Genomic DNA, 15,782 nt, shown 5'->3' with positions numbered 1-15,782 from the left:
CAGGGACAGACAGGGATGGGGACCGGTGTGGAGGGTCTGGCAGCTGTGGCTGCTGAGGGGGGCAGAAGGCGAGCCGCAGCCCCAGGCTGTCTTGTCACTGGCGCAGCAAGGCTGGGGCGGGCGGGGAGGCCAGGGGTGAGGACTGGTGCTTGTGAGGGAGCCTCGGGGCCCTGAGCCCTGAGCGGAGGCAGACTCAGGGTAGGGGCGGCAGGCTTTCAGTGGTGACTGCGGAAGCCCCGTCCTGATGGGCTACCAGATGAAGGGACGGCCTGGCACGAGGGCCCAGAGGCAGAGCAGTATCAGGGCTGGCCAAGGTGAGGTGGGAGGCGGCCGCACATCTGGGGTGTCCATCTGCGGGAAGGTCTTTCTAGGAAACTTCCCAGAAGGCCCTGCCCGTCCCCTCCCTGTGATGAGCGGGCCCCTCCTTCACTCAGTACAAAGGGCTGAGGTGGACTTATCAGCAACTGCTTCCTGCCGGGTACTCCTGGGCCTGCAGGACACAGCAGTGACACAGACCGACAGCCCCTGCCCTGTGAAGCTGGCATTCTGTAAGTGTGATGGGGGCTGATAAACACGATAAGGGAGTCATGCACCATGTTAGAAAACAGTTGTGAGACATATGGGAAGTCGTAAATAGGATGGGCAGGGTGGCCTCTCGAGGAGGGGACCTCTGAGCCATTTGGGGAAAGGATGGATTGGCTCTGTGGACAGAGGGTGTTCCGGGCAGAGGGACCAGCCAGTGCAGAGGCCCCGAGCTGAGAGTGTGAAAGACCCTTGAGAAACAGCAGGTGGGCCAGTGCCCGAGGGTGGAGGGGACGGAGCACAGCAGCACAGCCGCACAGCGGGGCAGGGGAAGGCCGGGCACAGTCTGGCCCAGAACTGAGGTGGCCAGCCGCGGGGAGGCTTAGAGCACCCGAGAGAGGCTGTGCCTCATAATTTGACAAGGATTCCCCTGGCTGCTGGCGGAGCAGAGTGCAGGGGCGCCTGAGAGGTCACTATAGCAGTCCCCAGTGAGAGGCTGGGGCATGCGGGTGGGTAGGTGGCTGGATTTCAGACGCAGGGCTCCCGTGAGGCCATGCAGGCCTAGCCCTCACCTGAGGCGCCGGGTTCTGTCAGGAAGGGGGGCCAGCAGAGGGAAGGCATGTTGTGCACGGTGCCCCCCAGGTCCCCTTTCCTGCCGGCACGCTGCCCCCCACCGCATCAGCGTTGCCCGCTCGCAGCTGCACCCCTTGCTGGAGAACTGCCTTGGGCCCTGGGAGGCCCTGTCCTGTCCCTCGAGGTGGGATGGCCTTGATTTCATGCAGACTCTCCAGCGCCCCGGGATCGGGCCACAGCCACAAGGCAGCTGAAAGCACAACTCTGCCCGGTTCCCTCACTGGTCCGGGCCTGCCGCCCTCCCTCCTGAACTTGGTCCCTGGAGCAGCCATGAATCCCCATCTCAGGCTTCGCTTCTCTAGATCCCCATCAACAGGGTCGGAGGCTGCGGCAGGCTTGGGGCCTCCCGGGAATGGCCCTGCATAGACAGGAGGCCAGGGGCCCCAGGTTTGCAACCTGGAGGCCCAAGGGGGTTCAGGAGGCTGGGGAAGCAGGCTGTGGGGAGGGGCCGGTCGAGAAAGGGAACAGATGTGAGTGGTGCTCACCTTCCAGGTGGGAAAGACTAGAAAGGGAGCTGCAGGGAGGCAGGAGGGGCTCAGGGAAGGAGTCGTGCACTTGCCTGGCCTCAGAGCCCTCAGCTAAGAGGGTCTGGCCTGGGGCGTAGCCAGCATAGGGGGAGGGATCTTGGGACTCCACGCTCAGAGGCAGGAAATTGCAGGGCAAGGGACCCAACGAGGTTAAATCAGAGTCTCCACCCAGGTTCCTCTGGGCCGGACTGAAAGTCAGCAGCAGTTACCTTCGCTATGGAAACTCGGGGAGCCCGGCTCCACCCCAGGCAACAACCCCTTCCGCTTGGCGGCAGGCTGCTTGGCGGCGGGGCTGCGTTTAGTAAAGGCCACATGTCTTCCCTGCGCATCTGGGCCTCCTTCCCCCTCGTATGTGGAACCTTTCCATTTTTATTTATCTATTTACTCCTGGCTCAGAGAATCTCTGGCCTGATTTCCTCCTGAGTCAGTGTTCCTCAGGCCCTGCTATCACATCCCGTCTGGTCAGCCTTAGCGGCGGTGGGCCAGAAGGCCGGCCACGGGGCCACGGGCCTCCAGAGCCACAGGACAGTACGGGGCTGCAGGGCAGGGCGTCCCTGGCCCTCTCCAGCAGGACCTTGAGGCCAGGAGGCTGCCTTGCTGGGGTAGAGCCATCTGTTGGGACCTCTGTGCAGCTGGGGACACTGCGCCCCCAGCCTTGGTCCTTCTCCTGTCCGTCTGCTGACCCTGGCTCTGAAATAAGCAGGGGACGAGGAAGAGGCCAAGGAAGGGGGACTGCTTTTAAGGGGAGACCTGCTGAGGGTCTCTTGGTGCCAGGTCAGTCAGGCGGGCTGGGGGGACGTGGATAAGCTAACCCAGTGGCCTGGGCCCCGGTGGCTGTGGAGTGGCTGCGGAGAACCCAGAGCCACGTTTCCCTAGCTCGGAAGTGTCTCACGTGTGCACGTGCTACCGTTTTGTCACAGAAACCGTTGTGATAAATGAAACGCAGAGTCGTTTACAAACCACATAGAAATCTTGGTGCTGAGAAACCCTCTTACCCCCGTCACCAGCACTCACCAACACTCACTGGGTGAATGGGTGTGCTCTGTTCTCAAAGAAGAGCATACAGGAGCATGTCCACGGCAGGCCAAATGCTCCAGGACAGCAGGCAGCCTGTGCCTGGCACCTTGTCACCCGCCCCTAGGAGTCCGTGGTGTTTGGCCCAAACCTGTGTGTGCCAGCCGTATTTGTCATTGTGACAACGTCCTTGAATACCATATAAACTGATGAAATAGGAATGTAAGGAGGACTTTTGTGGAAATTCAGTGAATGCTTTGGGAACCACAGTAAACGCTGTGGTTGGGTTTGGTGTGGGCAAGGCACCCGTTAAGCCTGGGGACAGAAGCCATGACAACCTAGGAGTCGGGTCCCCGTTACTTTGCCACCATATGCTGCACGGAGAGAGTCAACTGGAGATGTCACACCTGGCGCACTGTGGTTTGAGAAGGAACAGTGACAGCAACTCCAGTAAGCGACCCTATGTTCTGAGAATAGATGGCCCACCCCCAAAATTGGTGAAGGAGTGCATGAGTATCTGTTTTAAGTTCACAGCTGTGTTAAGTCATGTTTCAATATGCCGACCAGCCAGCAGTCCCAACTTTGGTGACAACTTTTGGTCATGAACAGATCTTAAAAATACACCTATGATAACGGTAGAGTCTATGGGGTTGATTTTTTGTTGTTGTTGCTTCTTTGACATTAGAACGGGGAGGAGGAGATCCCTCTACTTGGAAAGGTTGTAAAGCACGGGTCGGTGGAAGCGAAGGGCTAGGGAAGGGGCTGCTTGGCCACACTGTCACGCTCCCTCCTGACAGGCCTACCTGGAAACCCCTTCCTCAGGACCACCCCAGGAGAGGGTCCAGGAACCACTTGCAGGGACGTGTGGGATTTCTCAGCCTCAGGGAGACCAGGAGATGCCAGTACACAGGCCAGGAGGGTCAGGGTGCGGAGATGCACTGTCTCTGCCCATAGGCTCCCCCAGCTCCTGTCTCATTTTCAGTAGGATGAGAAATGGTCAGGTTAGGGTTTGGGGTGGGGCCCAAGCTGACTGTGGCAGGAAGGGGCAGGGCGAGTTGCCAGGGGTGCAGGAGGGGAAGGCAGGAGGGCTCAGGAGGATCTTGCCTATGGCTTGGGGAGCGGTGGGTGAGATGCCCTGGGGCATCTGGTGGGGGGGAGTGGGCACAAGCAGAGGGGTCTGAGTCCCCAGCTGGGGTCCCAGTGGCCCAGTGTGGACAGGAGTCTCTCCATGCAGGCGCCCAGACAAGGTCAGGTGAGGTAACTCACTCAGAAGGGAGTGCTGGGAAGCTTGGGAGCTGTGAACCAGTAATTTTTGGTGTTCGTCCATCTACCCATCCATCTGTTCTGCACATCTTTCCAGAGCTGGCAATGGAGAGGGAGGGGGAGGGGAGGGTGGGCCTCGAGGGCACGGTGTGTGTGCTCAGGGCAGGCGCCTGCAAGGCAGCCAGTGGCCCGGAGGCCGAGGAAGGGCCAGTCCTGGGCAGCCCTGCTGGACTGTCCCTGGGTGAAGTCCAGTCCCGTGCGGAGCCAGTGGCACTCGACATTTAGCTCAGGCTCACCCAGGGCCAGGTGGTGAGTCCCCACTGAGGCCCTTGGGCTCTGAGGGGGCTCCTTGGTGCTGCAGCGCTCGTGTGGCCCTTCCAGGGAGGGAGGCTGTTGCCTGGCCTCGGAGAGAGACGTTTCCAGTGGAGTGGGCTGGGGCAGGGCACTGTGGCGTGGGGAATGGGAGACTCAGCCAGGGAGGCAGGGAGCAGGCTTTTCTGGCAGGGGTCATAGGAAAAAGGAGGTGGCCTATCCCCGTTCCCCACCCTGTGTTACTGGCACCAAGGCAAGCAGAGGCTTTTATCTCCTCGGGAAGATGCGGCTTTTAAGTCCAGAAGTATGTGTTGTTGTGTCAAAACCCATCCAAGCATTTGGAATGGGCCAACCCAGATTCTGCTGTACGTGATGCTGGTCAGGCCCATGAGCTCTGATGTGTGAGGGGACATGGTGCATTGGGCCCCCCTCCCTGGCCTTGCTTTGCCAGCCTTTCCGGGGAACCCACATGTCCAGCATCCCACATAGGGAGTGGCAGCAGACCACCCACAGGTCCACCCCCCAGCCCCCCATCAAAGGCTCTTCCACAGGAGAAATAGGGTCTCGATTGGGACAGTTTCTGCCTTCCGGTCCCTGGGGGCAGTCCCTGCCATGGCAGCTGTCACTGAGCCACTCCCTAGGGAACCATGGGAAGGCTGTTGCTTGGGTGGGCCTGCTCTGAGCTGGGCCTAGGCCAGCAGCGTCTTGCGCTGCCCAGCCAGGCACCTGGGGCAGTGTCCCCTCGGGTGTCCCCACCCTGCCTGCCTCCTGCTCTGGCCGCCTCTCCCACCCTTGCACGATAGTGGCCTCTGGTAATCGTGTCTTATCTGGTGTCCCCTCCCTGGACCTTCTGCCGCAGGCCTCTGCACCCTCACTTCCACTGTGCCATGCTTTTCTCAGAAATGGCCTCGCAGACTTAGGTGCTCACAGTCTCCCCAGTCAGAACACAAGCTCCTCAATGCAGACTCAGCTTGTCCTACCCTTCCCCTACCCAGGTCCCCAAGTCCAGAGCAGAGCCTCCTCACACCAGGCTTGATTCCCAGAGGGCACAGTGATACTCACTCATCTCAGGCCCAGTGGTTGATTGACTGTCCGTTTGGATCTGAGGGTAGAGGGCCTCAGGCCCTCGTGCAGATGCCCGCTGCACCTCGTGCTAGGTCATTTAGCAACAGGAGAAGCAGCAGAGGGTGCCCTGATGAACAGGCAAATGGAACTGAGCAGAAGAGGGGTGACAGGTCGGGGTGATGCCTTTTTCTGAGAGGAGAGACAGCTTCTGGCCTGAGTGAGGACGAGGGATACAGCGCTGACACTCCAGCCCCGACACTCCAGCCCCATTGCCTCCGCCCCAAGGGTTCCAGCTAGAGGACCTCTGGGCCCAGGCTCCCTGTGTCCCCATCTGCATCCCTAGATCATACAGGGTGGCCTGAGGCCACAGCTGTGAGCGGCACCCAGCCTTCCCATGAGGAGGGTAATCCTTTTTCATTTCTCTCTCAATCCCTTTCCTTCAAGGAGAAAATCTCAGTCTGGTGCCAGTGTGATTCTCACACCCTCCGGTGCACTAATCCCAGCTGTTGAACAAACGGCAAGCCCTCTGCTCACTCCTCCGCAGGCAGCGTCCCTGCAAGCAGCAGCCACACCAGCTCATGGGTTAGGGGACTTCTGCCTGTGGTGACTCCAGCTTTCTGTGTAAGTAGGAAAATGAAGTTTTTATTTTTTTTTTATTTTTTTTATTTTTTATTTTTAAATGAAGTTTTTAAAATACATCATCCATTTACGTAAAAAGTGCCAGCCAATGTAAAGCGAATTGCTGATTAAGTCACAGCAGGTAAGCAGGTTGCACTGTGGGCACGGGGGTCGGGGAGCCCCGCAGGCCCAGTTCCCCCGCTCCTCAGACCCCAGTCCCTACATCTGTATTGTTAGGCCCCTCTCCTGGGGATGCTGTGAGGCAGAGGCAATAGGACATGTGCACATAAGGACAGGTAGGCGCCTGGACAGGGCTGACCCACTTGTGACAGAGGTGCCTGCTGTGTCCCCCACCGTGCCTCTGGCAGCACCTTCCCCTCCTGTGTCCCCAGCAGCCTGAGGCAGCACAGTGTAGACAAGGAAAGGGAAACCAAGCCCTGGCCCTGATCCCACTCTCCCCAGCTTCCCTGGGACAGACCCTCCCCCGGCACAACCCAGCTGTCCCTGGTGGTCTGAGGACACAAAGAAATGGCGCCACGAACATTCTGTGGGGGCCCTGACGACTGGACCATTAGGGTGACACGTGTGGATGGGGCCAAGGACACATCATTATGGGGAGCTGGTGGGCAGGTGCCAGAGAGGCAGGTGGGTGCTAGAGAGGTGGACGCACCAGGTTGGGCCTCGCCTTGTCCAGACTGGGGACAGGCGGAGAGTCCGAACTAGTAGAAGAACTGGGCAGGGGAAGGACATCAACTTATCCAAGACCACCAAGGGGCCACCAGGAAGACCCCTGCAGGTCCAATGTGACCTAAAAGAAGACCTAAAAGGGGGGTGCAGATAAGGAACCCCAGGGCACGATGTTCAGGCAGGAAAGAGGGTGCACAAACAGCCAAAAATGTAGAACACCAGATTCCAGGACGCCAGGCATGAAAGGGCAGTGGGAAACATCTTACGAAGAGGGGAGGAAGACCGATAATCAGTGACCGTGCAGGCAGAGGCGTTTCCGGACCTGATGTTTCTAAAATAGAGCCACGGTGGGAGCTGACACAGGGCTGCAGTTCCGGAGGGCAGAGAGGGGGCCCACCCTCTAGAGGAAGACAGAAATGACATGGGTGGCTTTGGCCCCAGGAGGCCGTGGGAACCCCTTTGGACCTGCGAGCTGAGGCCAGCCCAAGGCCAGCAGCAGAGGCGTGCAGAGCCCAGCATGGCAGGGTACCCCCACGTGCCTCTCCTTCTGCCGGCACCTGCAGACCCGCGATGTGGGCCTGCTGGGACGTGGGGTAGGGCCTTCCCTGCTCGGCCCAGATGCCCTTATGTGAGGAAGGGCCTGAGGTCACAGACACCTAGCCTGAGCCACCACCCTCCTCCCACTCCAGGTCACCACAGGAGCAGCTGCTGGGTGCCAGGGTGGAGCTAGCAGGTGGGAGAGCCACTGCTGCCAGAGCAGAAGGTGTCTGAGCAAGCTGGGGCGGGGTGTGGGGCCAGGGGACAGCAGTGCTGAGTCATAGCTCTGCCCCGGCAGGCTGATGCTTGGCCTGCATGGGGGGGGGGGCAACGGGCCGGCAGCTCTTGGGGGGGGAAAGGCCCAGGACCTCAGGCTGATGATCCTCACACTAGGGGCTGAGCACTCCCCAGGGAGCATCAGTCTGGGTGCATGTGTCACATGTGCAAGAAGACTCAGGCCCACCAGTGCCCTAGGTGTGTGGTCTCGCCCTGCCTGCTGGCCCTGAAACCTGAGTTGCCCTCTGCCTCTGGGGTTCTACCTGTGGTCTCACACACACACAGCTGGCCTCTGAGTGGCCTCTGCTTGGGCGCCAGACAACCTTGCCTCTCTAGCCATTCAGTCTAGGCATGGGCCTGCCTCTTCAGTGGGGTCAGACTCCCCTCCCTGGCTCCTCCCTTTCTGATGGTCCAGGACTCTGTGTGGAGTGGGCTTTCCTTGGGTGGGGAGGGAGTCCACAGAGTGAGGGGCTTGGCTTCTTGTTTCCACCTCCCTCCAAGGAAGTGGGTGCCCAGTGACGAGCGAGCCCCGCCCGCCGAGGCCAGGCCTTCTCCAGCCCGGTAAGCTGATAAGCCGTCTTCTCTCCTTGGAGACCCTCTGGCTTAGCCCGGCTTGGGCAGCAACACTTTGGTGACCTTGGCTCTGGGCTCCCTTCCTCGGGGGGGGGAGAGGGGGTACAGAAGGGGCTGGTGTCGCACAGCCCTGGTCTGCCCTCTCTGCCCAGGCCCCTAAGTCAGCCATTAGTGAGGACGTGTTACATAGCGGACGTGTTACAGTGCCGGGGCTCTGTGCCAGGTCACGAGGGGCATGCCTGGGGAGAGCCGTGGCCTGCATGGTGGGCATCTGGGGTACAGGGCAGCAGAGTGTGGAAAGGCCCCAGAGAGGTGGTAGCAGCACTGTACTCCACCATGTCCCCACCCCTGGCTCAGGACTGTCACCTGGCATCTGTGACGTGAATGGAGACTTGAGAGGGTCATGTCTGAGGGGAGGGGGCAGTGAGACATGAGGACGGGCTGGGCCTGTCAGGAAGTGAGTAGGGACCAAGGTCAGGGGCCTGCGGGGCAGGGCAGGGCAGATCTTAAAGAGCATATGTGGTGTGTGTGCTCAAGTATCTGGCCTGCACGCTGCCGTCAAGGGGTCCCTGAGTAGGCTCTGGGTTTGGGGATCGCATCCTGGCAGCCTTTACGTACACAGGCAAGTGGGTAGGTGAGTCAGGGAGACCGTGAGGGGATGTGATGGAGCTCATCAAGAGTCATGGCCAAGGTGGGCCACATGTCTGCAGAGCCCACCATGGCACACCTGCCACTTCCTCCCAGCATCCCCTCTCCAAGGATGGCCCCACTCCCAGCCTACTGGCCAGACCCTGGGGTGCCCGAACCCTACCACCGCTCTGCCACCAGGCACTGCCCATCATACAGCCCGCGTGTCACCTGGATAGCTGCACCCTGTTCTAGTCACATACAGGGCACTCCTTGCTCAAACCTTGGCTGGCTTCTAGCTCACTCAGAGAGAAAGCCAGAGTTCTTACAGTGACCCCCTCACATTAGATGCCAGCTCCCCACCTTCCTTCCTGACCCTCAGACTGGCCAAGCACATTCTCAGCCCAGAGCCTTTGAACCAGCTGTTCCACTCCCGTCACCATCTGCTCGTGGTCACCTAGCACCTGTCAGGGCCCTGCCCACCTCCATAGACCTGCAGCCTTAGGTTAAGCAGCACCCCTGACCCTGCTCCTGTGCAGCTTGGCACCTTCCCCATCACAGAGTCTTTGCTGCCTTTGATCTGATTCTCACTTCCCTCCACCTGTGTAAACTCAGGCGTCCCGTCTTTGATTCATTCAGCAGTCATGTGTCCGCCGCCCCCCAAGCCCCTGGTGAGTGGTTAGTAGGCCCTGACTCCTCCCCTTGGTCCCTCTCACGCACCTCAGCCCCGTTCCACACTGTAGCTCATATCTCCTCTGCTTCAGGCACACCACAGGTAGCCACCCACAGGCATGGGCGTGCACTTACATATTCCCACGCACATGCGTGGACCTACACACAGGCACATACCTAGATGGGTGCATACACACATACACAGTCCTGCAAATACACACATGTGCGTGTGTGTAACCCCAGACACGCGCACACACACAACCACATGGCCACAGCTCTGCACCCACACAGTAGGTGCCCCTGACTGTCCCTGCCTCCTCTTCTCACCTGTGACTCCCTCCTCTCTCTCTGTCCAACCATTCTGACTGTCCTTCAGCTCCCCAGGCATGCCATGGTTCATCTCTCCCTTCGCCCACAGGGCCTTTGCACGCGCCCTTCCTCTCACTGGTACACTCTTTCCCTCACCCACTCCTCAGTAATTTCCAGCCAGCCCAGTAGTGCTGTGGTGGTGGTGGTGGTAAGGGATGGGATTTGTGGGTGTCAGGCCCCAGGGACCTGTGAGCAGTTACTGAACCAGGTAACCGTGTAGTCATCCAGCCCTTGGCTCTTCATCACCAGGCCAGTGGCAGGGAGGCCCAGTAAAGCCCACATTAGACTGAGAGAGAGAGGACTGGCAGGAATCGCACATAAAGACAAAGGAGCCAAGCCTCAGGATGGGACGGTGCTGAAGTCCCATTTGGACCTCAGCAAATACTCTTGTTCACAGGCCCCCCTCCCTGTGTCCGTGCCCAGGCCAGTCCCCAACATTGAGCACCGATACACCCTGGGATGTGGCTGAGCCCTGCAGAACCACAGGGGGAATTCTGAGTGGGCCTTGCCTCTTTGGATCTGAAAGAAGAGGGTGCCTCTAAGAGAGGGACCCACCTTGGATGTGTCTGTTGGTGGCTGCCCCATGTAGGTGGCAAAAGCTCCCAGGCTTGGCCTGGTGCACACAATTGCCTCCTGGCTGTTTCCTTCCCCCTTACTCCCATGTTGCCTTGTGGCTGCACTGGTCAGGGACCACCCGGCCAGCCCCAGGCTGCCCGCCCACTGCCTCCAGTCTACTCTCCTGATTCTCAGAAGCCCAGCCGTTGGCCTTGGGGTTGTGGAGCACGCACTTGCCAAAACACAAGTCATGCCTTCTTAGACAGGGCGGCTTTGGACTTGAAGGCTGGGTGGGGAATCTTGGTCCAAGCAGGGGGCCATTAGGTCAGGGTTCCAGCCCACGGAATGGATGATGTGCGCCCCAAGTGGCCCTCCACTGGTGGGTGAAGCCAGGAGGCAGGGGGCCTGCTTCTTTCTCTTGTACCACGTGGCCTCCTGTTTTTATTTTGGGGGTAACTCACCCACAAGACCTTTTTGTGGTGTTAAAATTGACATACTATAAAACTTATTACTATTTTAACCATTCTTAAGTTTACAGTTTAGTGGTATTAAATATATTAATGGCACTGTGCCTCTGAATTTAACGACTCTAAGGACCATATATGGGGAATCACACAGTACTTGTCATTTTGTGACCGGCTTCTTTCACTGAGCATAAAATCCTCAAGGTTCATCCGTGTTGTAGCAGGTGTCCTTCCTTTTTAAGGCTGAATAATATTCCTGTGTGTGTGTGTGTGTGTGTGTGTGTGTGTGGCATTTTACCTGTCCGTTCATCTGCCAGTGGACCCTGGAGTTGCTTTCACCTCTTAGCTATTGCAGATAGTGCTGTTATGAACACGGGTGTACAAAAATCTCTCCCCAGACCCTGATTTCCATTCGTTTGGGTATATACCCGAAGTGGAATTGCTGGTAATTCTATTTTTAATTTTTTTTGAGGGAAGAACCACCCTACTGTTTTCCATAGCAGCTGTACTATTTTATATTTCTACCAAAAGTGCACAAGGGAGCCAATTTCTGCTCATTCTTCTCTTGTTGTTGTTTTAAATACAGTACTCATCCTTCTAGGCATGAGGTGGCATCTTACTGTGGTTTTGATCTGCATTGTCCTGACAGTGATGTCAAGCATCTTTTCATGCGCTTACTGGCCATTCATTTATCTTCTTCAAGATTTCTTCTTCAAGAAATGTGTGTTCAAGTCCTTTACCCAATTTCCAGGCAGATTGCTCCTTGAGCTGCTGAGGTTTACTTCTCTGTATATTCTAGGTATTAACCCCTTATCCAACATATGATTTGTAAGTATTTGCTTCCATCCTGTAGGTTGCCATTTTAGCTGTTGATAGTGCCTTTTTATGCACAAAATTTTATAATTTTTATGCAGTCTGGTTTGTCTCTTTTTTAATTTTGTTGCCTGTAGCCTTTAGTGTCATATCCAAGAAATCATTGTCGAATCCAATGTCATGCAGCTCTTGACCTGTGCTTTCTCCTAATACTATACTTTTAGGTTTACATTTTAAGTCTTTGATCCATTTTTAAATTAATTTTATGTATATGGCATTTGGTAAGAGCATCACCATTTTTCTAAGAAAACCCCAGCCCTGGCAGGAAAGACCAAAGAAAGGAAGGATGCAGTGGAGAGGTACAGGCCGCAGGTGGGACAGGACACCCTGTTGGCAGGGTGGCAGTCACGCATGAGCTGACCTGTGAAGAAGAGGCAAAGTTCTGGTACAGGAGCAGGTGAGGGGCCACTAATGAGTGGTGGCTGAGCTAGCCCCCCCCCGCGGACAGCCCTTTGCTGAGCCTGGCAGGCTCCCCCGGCCCAAGCTGTAAGAGGGGGGATTTGGGTTTGAGAAGGATCTGGCTACAGGGAGGTCATGCGAGGAAGCAGCCAACGTCTTGGTCTGTTTGGGTGCAGCTCTGAATGGAGGCAGGGGACTGGCCTGCACAACCCCAGGCCATGTCACCTCTCAGCTAGACCACATCCCAAGAGTGGGGTCACTGAAGGGTGCCTCAGGGCATGCAGAATTGGTGCCCGGTTGCTGCTTGTCTAGGTGGCAGTGACCAGCTGAGGGAGAACTGGTCGCTTGGGGCCTGGGTGTCCCTCAGATTCTCAAACACAAGTTGAAGGAAACAGTAATGACAACATGGGGCACCCCTGGCATGGCTGGCATTGCCTTCAGGAGGGAGAACCTTGGCACTTGTGCAGGAGTGAAGGCCCCAGGAGCCCTTCTTGGGCTCTTTCCTACACCTTGAGGGGCTGCTGGGTCTTCAGCAGGGGCCCCGAGAGCAGCCACTGGGCCCCCGCTCCACACACTCACAGCCCGGGGAGGAAAGAGGCAAGTCTCGGATAGCATGAGAGACAGGGCCTCATCCATGCCCTGATGCTTGTTTACAAACCTCTCTTAAAACAAAAATTAAAAAAAAAAAGAAAGAAAACAAAAGAAAAAAATTCATTTAGGAAGATACAGGAAACATGGTAAAATGCAAAGAAGGAAAAATCCGGTGGGACCACGGAGAAGCCACAAGGTCCTCAGCCTCTTCATACCTGAGGCTTTCCCTTCCCACTCTCCCACCAGCCCTCACCGAGTGCCCACAGCTCCCAGGCCCTGGGCTATGTTAGCCCACAGGCAATGCTTGGTTCTGAGGGAGCACCCACAGGTGATGAGGACACGGGGGTACTAGCTGCCACTGCCTGGGTTCCAGACGCTGCACTGAACGCTCTACCTCTAACAGATGCTTATGACCGGTGAGGGACAGGCTCTGTGACGTGGAGTCAAGTGCTCAGGCCACACAGCTGGGATGAGACTCATCATCCTGGGAGCACTGGGGACACATGAAGGCTCAACCGAGGGGGAGAGGTGGCATGAGAGGTGCTTGCAGGGCCCCTGGCTACAGAGGCAGGTGGGTCCAGGGAAAGAACGGGCCTCAGGGTCCTTGCCATCCAGGGCCTGCCATGAGGGAGCATCGGGGGTGGGGGGTGAGTGCTGGCCATGGCAGAGTGAGGAGGCTGCAAGGGGTAGCCAGGCCAGGACAGAGGTTGTGGGCAGGCTCCCAGATGGGAGCAGAGCCGGAGCTCTGGGCCTGCCCTGGTGGGGAGGGCCCAGGCTCAGCTACTCACAGGTCATCGGGGGAGGCCTGGGAAGAGCTTGCAGGTATCCTGGGTCAGCAGGTGGCTGGCTGAGGGCTGGGCACTGAGGTGCTGATGCCCTGGCCAGGGTGTGAGCACAGCTGTTCCTTATTGACCATCAAGGTGGGAACAGGGACATGAAAGACCTGGCCTAGGACCAGGGAGTCTGTGGGCTGCCCCCTTGCCTTGCCCTGGGCTCAGTGGTTCCTGATGCTCTCAGACATACTCTGGCTCACCTGCCTCCCACACCTGGCTACTGTCCTGTACCCCCCCAGCCCCTGCTTCCCCGACTCAGCCCGCCCAGCCCAAGCCTCTCCCCACTGACCCACCTCACCCACCAGGAGCCAGGCTGCCATGTTCCCCGCCTGCCCCGCCTGAGACCTCTGCCTTGCTCTGCTCCCTGCCTGTCTGTTTACTGCCAGGCCTCGCCAGCCTCCTCCTGGTGAATGTCCTGCCCTGAGAGAGCGAAGGAGTGACCCAGCTCCCATGAGAGGTGGTGAGGGGAGATCATCCAGTTACCCTGGTGTCGGACCCCACTGTAAACCAAGGAGGGGCCAAGGCCCATTGATGCTGTGACACATGTGGGTACACCCCCGGCAGCCACAGGAGAGGGTGAGGGAGGTGGTGGTAAGGGGAGGACATCAGAGCAGGTTCTCTGTATGGAATCCTAAAGAACAACAGATCCAGAGACGGAGGCTGCAGGAGGGTGAGGTTGGCCGGATGCAGGTGGGGAGGGAGGGGCAGCAGGGCCCCGGACTCCCTCCCTCGCTCCAGAAACCCTAAGGCTAACGTCCCAGTGTGGCTCTGGGCACCGTTTCCTCAAGTACCAGGCTTCAGGCACACTGGCTGGCCAGGCAGGGTGTGAGGCGTGGAGTGGGGCGCAACTCAGCGGAGTCCCAGGGAGGGGAGCGGGTGTGCTTCACCATCCCCCAGGCTGCTTCCCGAGGAGGCCCGGTTTCCCTCTTTCCCCCCCAGCCTGTGGCAGGGGGGAGGCTCACCCTCTTCTCTGTGTTGGCAGGTGAAGGGCGGATGCCCAAGGCAGGGGGCCCGCAGGGAGCGCACGCGGCACCGGCCCGGCAAGCGGCGGCCAGACGGCAGCAGCCTAGGCAGACGCTGGAGTCCTGCTTCCCACCGTCGGGAGGACAGGGCATGACGGCGGCAGATCGGGCCCCACAGTGGCCCGGGCAGGTGGAGAGTCACTAGAGGGAGGGCTCGGCGGCCTCCTCGCCCCGGGCGATCGCCATGCCGGCTGGAGCAGAGGTGCTGGGGCAGGGGCTGCAGCGTGGCGTGGCCTCGCCCTGCCGCCCGCGCTGAGCGCTCCGAGGGCAGCCGCGCTTCGTCTGCCGGCACCGCGGCCCGCGTCTCGGCGTCCCCCCCCCCACTCGGCGGCGACAGGGAGCGGCGCCCCGTCCCGTGCTCTGCATCTGGGCCCGCCGCTGCCGGACCATGGGATGTCGGCAAAGCTCAGAGGAGAAAGAGGCGGCGCGGCGGTCCCGGAGGATTGACCGCCATCTGCGCTCGGAGAGCCAGCGGCAGCGCCGCGAGATCAAACTGCTCCTGCTGGGCACCAGCAACTCGGGCAAGAGCACCATCGTGAAGCAGATGAAGATCATCCACAGCGGCGGCTTCAACCTGGAGGCCTGCAAGGAGTACAAGCCCCTGATCATCTACAACGCCATCGACTCGCTGACCCGCATCATCCGCGCCCTGGCCGCCCTCAAGATCGACTTCCACAACCCGGACCGCGCCTACGACGCCGTCCAGCTGTTCGCGCTCACCGGCCCTGCCGAGAGCAAGGGCGAGATCACCCCCGAGCTGCTGGGCGTCATGCGGCGGCTGTGGGCTGACCCCGGGGCGCAGGCCTGCTTCGGCCGCTCCAGCGAGTACCACCTGGAGGACAACGCCGCCTACTACCTGAACGACCTGGAGCGCATCGCCGCGCCCGACTACATCCCCACCGTCGAGGACATTCTGCGCTCCCGGGACATGACCACGGGCATCGTGGAGAACAAGTTCACCTTCAAGGAGCTGACCTTCAAGATGGTGGACGTGGGCGGGCAGAGGTCGGAGCGCAAGAAATGGATCCACTGTTTCGAGGGCGTCACGGCCATCATCTTCTGTGTGGAGCTTAGTGGCTACGACCTGAAGCTCTACGAGGACAACCAGACGGTGAGTGTGCCGGGCTTTTCCCCTGCCTGTTCCCGCCTCGGCTGGCTCCTGGGAAGCGGGTGGGCTTGAGGGGGTGGGCAGGGCAGGCGAGGCTGAGGCACGGTGGCTCCGGCCAGGGCCGTCTCTGGGAGCACAGCGTGGAGCGTGGTGGGTGGTGGGTATCTCAGGCACTGGAGGGCCTTGGGGTACCGTCTGCTGTGGTGCCTCTCTTGGGGGCCACTAGCACGGACAGGTCCCAC

The 15,782-nt window shown here is 59.0% G+C and overlaps 2 protein-coding genes across 3 annotated transcripts in view; one reads left to right on the top strand and one right to left on the bottom strand.

The window, feature by feature from the left end:
- RSPH14 (radial spoke head 14 homolog) overlaps window positions 1-15,782 on the bottom strand; it is an 82,451-nt gene that overhangs the window by 18,253 nt on the left and 48,416 nt on the right. The window lies entirely within an intron of this gene.
- Window positions 1-15,782, top strand: part of GNAZ (G protein subunit alpha z) — a 51,784-nt gene that overhangs the window by 7,639 nt on the left and 28,363 nt on the right. The window contains exons 2-3 of one of the 2 annotated variants that reach the window (XM_055322662.1): window positions 5,781-5,957; window positions 14,393-15,543. In XM_055322662.1, the coding sequence (XP_055178637.1) occupies window positions 14,821-15,543 (723 nt within the window). In that variant the 5' untranslated portion in view covers window positions 5,781-5,957; window positions 14,393-14,820. The remainder of the gene's footprint in view (window positions 1-5,780; window positions 5,958-14,392; window positions 15,544-15,782) is intronic. The other variant, XM_055322664.1, reaches the window with a different exon arrangement.

Source organism: Nyctereutes procyonoides, unplaced genomic scaffold (assembly GCF_905146905.1).
Source record: "Nyctereutes procyonoides isolate TBG_1078 unplaced genomic scaffold, NYPRO_anot_genome, whole genome shotgun sequence".
In the NCBI taxonomy this organism is placed as follows: domain Eukaryota; kingdom Metazoa; phylum Chordata; class Mammalia; order Carnivora; family Canidae; genus Nyctereutes; species Nyctereutes procyonoides.
Note: the sequence above shows the minus strand (reverse complement) of the source record. Positions and strands in the feature narration are given on the sequence as shown.